This window comes from Triticum aestivum, chromosome 7D (genome assembly GCF_018294505.1).
Source record: "Triticum aestivum cultivar Chinese Spring chromosome 7D, IWGSC CS RefSeq v2.1, whole genome shotgun sequence".
Classification (NCBI taxonomy): domain Eukaryota; kingdom Viridiplantae; phylum Streptophyta; class Magnoliopsida; order Poales; family Poaceae; genus Triticum; species Triticum aestivum.
Genome location: NC_057814.1, coordinates 100,147,106 through 100,155,900, shown reverse-complemented (window position 1 = coordinate 100,155,900; position 8,795 = coordinate 100,147,106). Strand labels below are relative to the sequence as shown.

The 8,795-nt window shown below is 50.9% G+C and overlaps 1 protein-coding gene across 1 annotated transcript; it reads left to right on the top strand.

Moving 5' to 3' along the window:
* The first annotated feature begins 4,060 nt into the window (after positions 1-4,060).
* LOC123167694 (bHLH transcription factor RHL1) lies at positions 4,061-6,976 on the top strand. Its single transcript, XM_044585549.1, has 7 exons — positions 4,061-4,512; positions 4,614-4,688; positions 4,806-4,973; positions 5,265-5,330; positions 6,037-6,102; positions 6,191-6,259; positions 6,349-6,976. Exons 1-7 carry the CDS (start codon positions 4,147-4,149, stop codon positions 6,739-6,741), a joined length of 1,203 nt encoding a protein of 400 aa, XP_044441484.1. The 5' UTR covers positions 4,061-4,146; the 3' UTR covers positions 6,742-6,976.
* The last annotated feature ends 1,819 nt before the right edge of the window (positions 6,977-8,795 follow it).

The window sequence follows — 8,795 nt, the reverse complement described above, 5'->3', positions numbered from 1 at the left end:
TGTATGACCATAGAAGGTTTTATTCATGTAAAAAGAATAACAATTATTCTCTAATTTAAATGAATAACCGTATTGCAACAAACATGATCAAATCATATTCATGCTCAACGCAAACACCAAATAACACTTATTTAGTTTCAACACTAATCCCGAAAGTATAGGGAGTGTGCGATGATGATCATATCAATCTTGGAACTACTTCCAACACACATCGTCACCTTGCCTTTTACTAGTCTCTGTTTATTCTGCAACTCCCGTTTCGAGTTACTGCTCTTAGCAACTGAACCAGTATCAAATACCGAGGGGTTGCTATAAACACTAGTAAGTGCACATCAATAACATGTATATCTAATATACCTTTGTTCACTTTGCCATCCTACTTATCCACCAAATACTTGGGGCAGTTCCGCTTCCAGTGACCAGTCCCTTTGCAGTAGAAGCACTTAGTCTCAGGCTTAGGTACAGACTTGGGCTTCTTCACTTGAGTAGCAACTTGCTTGCCGTTCTTTTTGAAGTTCCCCTTCTATCCCTTTGCCCTTTTCTTGAAACTAGTGGTCTTGTTAACCATAAACACTTGATGTTTTTCTTGATTTCTACCTTCGTCGATTTCAGCATCACGAAGAGCTCGGGAATTACTTTCGTCATCCCTTGCATACTATAGTTCATCACGAAGTTCTACTAACTTGGTGATGGTGACTAGAGAATTCTGTCAATCACTATTTTATCTGGAAGATTAACTCCCACTTGATTCAAGCGATTGTAGTACTCAGACAATCTGAGCACATGCTCACTAGTTGAGCGATTCTCCTCCATCTTTTAGCTATAGAACTTGTTGGAGACTTCATATCTCTCAACTCGGGTATTTGCTTGAAATATTAACTTTAACTTCTGGAACATCTTATATGGTCCATGACGTTCAAAACGTCTTTGAAGTCCCGATTCTAAGCCGTTAAGCATGGTGCACTAAACTATCAAGTAGTCATCATATTGAGCTAGCCAAACGTTCATAACGTCTGCATCTGCTCCTGCAATAGGTATGTCACCTAGCGGTGCATCAAGGACATAATTTTTCTGTGCAGCAATGAGGATAATCCTCAAATCACGGATCCAATCCGCATCTTTGCTACTAACATCTTTCAACATAATTTTTCTCTAGGAACATATCAAAAATAAACACAGGGAAGCAACAACGCGAGCTATTGATCTATAACATAATTTGCAAAATACTATCAGGACTAAGTTCATGATAAATTTAAGTTCAATTAATCATATTACTTAAGAACTCCCACTTAGATAGACATCCCTCTAATCCTCTAAGTGATCACGTGATCCATATCAACTAAACCATGTCCGATCATCACGTGAGATGGAGTAGTTTCAAACAAAGCAAGATAAGATGCATAAAGGATTAACATCACATGCAATCAATATAAGTGATATGATATGGCCATCATCATCTTGTGCTTGTGATCTCCATCTCCGAAGCACCGTGCTTGTGATCTCCATCTCCGAAGCACCGTCATGATCACCATCGTCACCAGCGCGACACCTTGATCTCCATCGTAGCATCTTTGTTGTCTCGCCAACTTATTGCTTTTACGACTATCGCTACCGCTTAGTGATAAAGTAAAACTATTACATGGCGATTGCATCTCATACAATAAAGCGACAACCATATGGCTCCTGCCAGTTGCCGATAACTCGGTTACAAAACATGATCATCTCATACAACACATTATATCACATCATGTCTTGACCATATCACATCACAACATGCCCTGCAAAAACAAGTTAGACGTCCTCTACTTTGTTGTTGCATATTTTACGTGGCTGCTACGGGCTTAGCAAGAACCGTTCTTACCTATGCATCAAAACCACAACGATAGTTTGTCAAGTTGGTGCTGTTTTAACCTTCGCAAGGACCGGGCGTAGCCACACTCGGTTCAACTAAAGTGAGAGAGACAGACACCCGCCAGCCACCTTTAAGCAACGAGTGCTCGCAACGGTGAAACCAGTCTCGCGTAAGCGTACGCGTAATGTCAGATCGGGCCGCTTCATCTCACAATACCGCTGAACCAAAGTATGACATGCTGGTAAGCAGTATGACTTATATCGCCCACAACTCACTTGTGTTCTACTCGTGCATAGCATCAACGCATAAAACCAGGCTCGGATGCCACTGTTGGGGAACATAGTAATTTCAAAAAAATTCCTACGCACACGCAAGATCATGGTGATGCATAGCAACGAGAGGGGAGAGTGTTGTCCACGTACCCTCGTAGACCGACAGCAGAAGCGTTATCACAACGCGGTTGATGTAGTCGTACGTCTTCACGATCCGACCGATCAAGTACCGAACGCACGGCACCTCCGAGTTCTACACACGTTCAGCTCGATGACGTCCCTCGAACTCCGATCCAGGCGAGTGTTGAGGGAGAGTTTCGTCAGCACGACGGCGTGGTGACGATGATGATGTTCCACCGACGCAGGGCTTCGCCTAAGCTCTGCAACAGTATTATCGAGGTGTAATTTGGTGGAGGGGGGCACCGCACACGGCTAAGAGATCTCAAGGATCAATTGTTGTGTCTCTGGGGTGCCCCCCTGCCCCCGTATATAAAGGAGCAAGGGAGAGGCAGCCGACCAAGGGGAGAGGCGCGCCATAGGGGGGAGTCCTACTCCCACCGGGAGTAGGACTCCTCCTTTCCTTGTGGGAGTAGGAGAAGGGAAGGGGGAAGGAGAAAGAAGGAAGGGTGCGCCCCCCTTCCCTAGTCCAATTCGGACCAGATCATGGGGAGGGGCGCGGCCACCTTTTGAGGCCTTTCTCTCCTTTCCCGTATGGCCCATTAAGGCCCAATACGAATTCCCGTAACTCTCCGGTACTCCGAAAAATACCCGAATCACTCGGAACCTTTCCGAAGTCCGAATATAGTCGTCCAATATATCGATCTTTACGTCTCGACCATTTCGAGACTCCTTGTCATATCCCCGATCTCATCCGGGACTCCGAACTCCTTCGGTACATCAAAACTCAATAAAACTGTCATCGTAACGTTAAGCGTGCGGACCCTACGGGTTCGATAACTATGTAGACATGACCGAGACACGTCTCCGGTCAATAACCAATAGCGGGACCTGGATGCCCATATTGGCTCCCACATATTCTACGAAGATCTTTATCGGTCAGACCGCATAACAACATACGTTGTTCCCTTTGTCACCGGTATGTTACTTGCCCGAGATTTGATCGTCGGTATCTCGATACCTAGTTCAATCTCGTTACCGGCAAGTCTCTTTACTCGTTCCGTAACACATCATCCCGCAACTAACTCATTAGTCACAATGCTTGCAAGGCTTATAGTGATGTGCATTACCGAGTGGGCCCAGAGATACATCTCCGACAATTGGAGTGACAGATCCTAATCTCGAAATACGCCAACCCAACAAGTACCTTTGGAGACACCTGTAGAGCATCTTTATAATCACCCATTTACGTTGTGACATTTGGTAGCACACAAAGTGTTCCTCCGGTAAACGGGAGTTGCATAATCTCATAGTCATAGGAACATGTATAAGTCATGAAGAAAGCAATAGCAACATACTAAACGATCGAGTGCTAAGCTAACGGAATCGGTCAAGTCAATCACGTCATTTTCCTAATGAGGTGATCTCGTTAATCAAATAACAACTTATGTCTATGGTTAGGAAACATAACCATCTTTGATTAACGAGCTAGTCAAGTAGAGGCATACTAGTGACACTCTGTTTGTCTATATATTCACACATGTATTATGTTTCCGGTTAATACAATTCTAGCATGAATAATAAACATTTATCATGATACAAGAAAATATATAATACTTTATTATTGCCTCTAGGGCATATTTCTTTCCATTGCACCTCTTGAGCAAAGTCAATAAAAGCAGACAGAAGACCAGTATATAAATCGTCAAAGAGTTGCACGAACTGAGTTCAGTTAATTTTCCATTTGAAAATTGGCACGCAGCACGCGATTATAAAGGCGCGCACGTAGCGAAGATAGTTCGCCTCGCCTCCTCCGCACTCTCTCCTCCTGCCTTCTCGCGAGCGCATTTACTCGTCAGCCCGTCGCTGCACAGCCCGGCCGGCCGGCACCCGCGCGCGAGACCGATGGCCGGCGGCGACGGCGGCGGGGGCGGCGGGGCGCAGGACGACTTCTTCGACCAGATGCTGTCGACGCTGCCCTCCGCGTGGGGCGACCTGGGCGCCGGCGGGAAGTCGCCCTGGGAGATCACCGCGGGCGCCGAGGACCTCGGCGCGTTCGACGAGTCGACGCTGCTCGCGTCCAGGCTCCGGCAGCACCAGATCGGGGGAGAGAAGCCGGTCATGCTGCAGCTCACCGACCTCCAGCGGCAGGGCCTCGGCGGCGAGGAGAGCGGCGGCACGGGGTTCTCGCCGCTGCCGCTGTTCGCGGACCGGTCGCCCCCGCAGTCGCGGGAGGAGATGGACGGCGGCTTCAAGTCGCCCAATGGCACGGTAGGATCTTGTTCTTTTCTGTCTCTCTCTCTCTGTAGTCCAATCTTGAAGTTTTTCCGTTGACATGGATTCGTTATGTGCGCGCGCGTGCGTGCATGCAGGGAGGTGACCACGCGCTGTTCAACGGATTCGGGGTGCATGGCGCCGGCGCCTCCGTGCAGCCGCCGTTTGGCCAGGTAAGATCATGCACCGGTCAGGCCTCAGCCTGCTGGTGCCAGTGCATACGCCAACGTACACGGCCGTACGTGTGAAGCAGCATCCGTTAATGAATCGTCCTCTGATCGGTCGCGCAGGGAGGATCAATGTCGGGGCAGAGCTTCGGAGGAGGGCCGGCGGCGAGCGGAGGCACGACGGCGCCCGCCTCCTCCGGCGGCGGCGGCGGCGGCGCGGCCCCGCCGCGGCAGACGCGCGTGCGGGCAAGGCGAGGGCAGGCCACCGACCCGCACAGCATCGCCGAACGTGTATGCATGCCACTCCCACTCCCACTCCCACCCTCCCCCTTTCGGCCTTTCCATCTGAAATTTAAAAAACCCCCGACACCCCCCAGTCTTCCCATCCTCCAACGTATATATTCTCTGCAAATTTCATCTCTCTCTTTGGATCTGCTGCGTGACTGATACTACTAGTATTTTACAGTAGATAGAAGCACGAACTGTTCTGTTCCTATGCTATGCTTGTGCTTGTAATCAAATCGAAATTCACACGACTTTTTGCCCTGAACTTTGCTGTGCCTGGCATATCATTGCATGCAGCTCCGGCGGGAAAGGATCGCGGAGCGGATGAAGTCGCTGCAGGAGCTGGTCCCCAACGCCAACAAGGTAAAACAATCACATCCCCGACGACGAGAATCTCTCGTCGATCAAACTGTATCACGTAAAAAATTCTTGCGTTTCCCATCAAGATGAAAGCCAGGAATCTCTCCGGGCGCGTGGGGGGTGCTCGCCTGTTTGTGCTAGTAGTAGTGGGTTTGTATGGTAGCAGTGGCAGAAAAGGGCACGCCGGCCGGCCGGCCGGTTGGTGAGCGACGGTGCGGCGTCGCTCCCGTCTAGCTCACGGGTCACGCCATGATGTGATGTGATGTGCGAATGTGTGTGCCGTCGAAGCGTGCGCAGCACAGGGGACGTGACGCGATGCGATGCGATGCCGCACGTGTCGAGTCCCCGGGACTTGTTTGTGCTGGAAAACTTTGGACCGAAGAACTTCTTTTTTTTTTTTGAAAAATGGAAGAACGCAGCCTTGGCTCTTCGGCTAGCTGAAGAACTGAGGCAGCTGACGGCCGGGATGAGAGACAAATGTGGCGCGCAGTGAATGGGGCACATGGGCGCATTGGATGCCCTGTTTTGCTCGATCTGCCACGCCCTTCTAGTCCGGCAGTCATAATTACAGGCCGCGGTCAATGCCCGGATATGATCGTGCTGAAATCGAGCCGTTTCGCGTAGAAAATCTCTGCGCCGTGGTAGAATAGTTAGAAGAGGTGGTTGGTTACTGATGAGATGGCCGTGTCGATCGATTGTTGGTTCGCAGACTGACAAGGCGTCGATGCTGGACGAGATCATCGACTACGTCAAGTTCCTACAGCTCCAAGTCAAGGTACGGAAGTGTTTGTGGACAGAGCTTTGTGTTTTCCTGCTTCTGGTTACGTACGATCTGTGGAGGTGACAGCACGTTTGTTTCTCAGGTTCTGAGCATGAGCCGGCTGGGCGGGGCGGCCGGCATGGCGCCGCTGGTGGCCAGCATGTCGTCCGAGGTGAGTAACCCAACACTCAGTATACGTGCAATCCTGACCGATCAGCTCTCGATGGATTCTGAGGTGCGTCGACGTCGAACGTAATGCAGGCCAACAGCAGCGCGAAGAGCACCAACGGCGGCGGGAACGGCGCGGCGGCCGCGGCCGCAAAGGCGAACGGCGGAGGCGAGAGCGGCGGCGGTGGAGGAGGGGGCGGCGGGCTGCGGGTGACGGAGCATCAGGTGGCCAAGATGATGGAGGAGGACATGGGCACGGCCATGCAGTACCTGCAGGGGAAGGGCCTCTGCCTCATGCCCATCTCCCTCGCCTCCGCCATCTCCTCCGCCACCACCACCACCACCTCCCCGGCCTCGCTGCTCGCCAGGCAGGCCGTCAGCCCCGCCGCCGCCGCCGCCGCGCTGGCCTCCGCGAACGGCGGCGACGACGCCGCCGCCCGGCCCGTCAAGGTCGACGCCGGCGCCGCGTCCGGCGGGAAGCCGTGAAGCTGAACGGCCGGAACAAGGGTGCATCCGTGCATGCATTATCTACTCCATGTTATTAGGATAATCACATGTATCGCTCCTGTATACTCCTTCCCTTCCAATTTTCTTCCTCCGGAAATCAGACTCGCCATGCATGCACGCGTACGTGCATGTGCATGATCAAGCGAGCTCCCATGAGAAGGCTCATCTCGCTTCCGTTCCTCCATGAATTTGCATGAAGATCTTCTCTGAGTGGCTTCTCGTGTTCATGCGCTGCCACCTTTCGTCGTGCACTTCAACGTTGACAAAAACACAGCAGTATTAATCCCACAAGGTCAGCCGTTGACTCTGCAGCCTCGGCATATGCCTAAAAACGATGGACGCATCGTGCTGCGATCATGAAAGAGATCGCGGTCGGTGATGATACATTCCTCTTCTGATGCGGCCATTAATGGTTCAGATGCTGCTGGTGATTAGTTGCGAGTAAAATGGTGGCGAGATGTGCAGGCTACTAACGCCGCACGACGTCCGTCGATGGGCTGGCTGGCTGAGGTAAACAAATGCGGCGGAATAATTAGGGCGTGCCTTGCTCGCACGACACGGAGCGAGACGAGGATTAAGGGGGTGGATTGAGAATCAATCCGGCGCGAGGTGCCCACGTTGGTCGAGTTCCTGCCAGCTGGGGTCGAGGATTTTTGGATCCAGTAGACAAAAAACAAAAACAGAAAAAATCAGCCCCTCCCGTGTTGTCCATACGAGGCGACGTGCAGGGTGACCTACGTTTTGGTCGCCCCCCCCCCCCCCCCCCCTCCCCCCGGGCATGGCCGGGGCGAAGCTCGACCGGTGCCGGCAGTGGCGAGACCATACCATGACATTCTCTCGTGTGGCACGAGTCGTGTAGGCCTGCTCCCCCGGGCCAGAGTGTTGGCACAGGTGCAGCAGTGGCGTGACGAGCAACATGGACGGCGGGGGATGCCTAGGCTGCGGGCGCAGATCTGGCGGGCAGGCGAGGCAGGTCGGAGGCTCTTGTCCTGCCTTCCGACGACGATGGTGCCCGGCCTTCATTCGACTGGCTTTGGGGCCTATGACTATGAGTGTTGGGGTGATGGGGCGGCCGTGGTCCAGTGCAAGAAGTTATTGTAGAACTCTCCAAGTATATGAAGTCACTAGTAGAAAAAGGGTCAAATGTGAGACACATTAGTGCCGGTTTGAATTTGAGCCGGTACTAATGTGTCCATTAGTGCCGGTTCCAACGGCTAGGCGGGAGGAGCTCTTTAGTACCGGTTCGTAGCGAACCTTTAGCACCGGTTCGTGCCATGAACCGGTACTAAAAAGGATGGTGGCAGGATGTTGTCAGTCTGGGGCCCCTCCAGCACCTTTAGTACCGGTTCGACCGGTACTAAAGGTCGTCCTACATAAACCCTTCGTCCACTCGAGCTCGCTCTGTTCTTCCCCTTTCCCCTCTCCTCTCTGTTCTTCCCCTCTTCCTCTCGAGCTCATCACACATTTTGCCAAAAATTTGTCAAGATTTGAAGGCCCCCATCCATTCAAATGATCACAAAGGTTAGCAACTTTGTCCTTTCATCTCTCATTGCTAGATTAGCTCTTGCAATGCTTTATATAGTGATTAATTTGTGAGTTTAGTAATTTGGGAGGAATTATATGTGCTAGTATTTGATTTATATACAATTTGAGGTAAAAAAATAACATTGAGTTTGCATATGTAGGTGTGGTTTACTTAGTGCCTTCTAAATCTCCGTCGTAACCACCGTCGATCGCCCGCACCGTCCCGTCGCCGGCACCACCTTGTGGTGACCCTCTTGTTCATGAATTTTTTTATATAAAAAATTGATGTTTGTGTGATTTGGATATATAGTTACTCGTATAATTATCTTACCGTACGTTGTCTGTTATACATAGTGCCATGGTTTTGATATCCGTCCCCGTCGGCCCTCGTCCTTGTTATGATTCGGATGTGGTATATTCTCTTTTAAAACTATTTGTTGCATTTCGTGTTTATGACAAATTATGCCCATCAAGTTGACATAGATATTTTTATCTAGGAGGTATGTGAA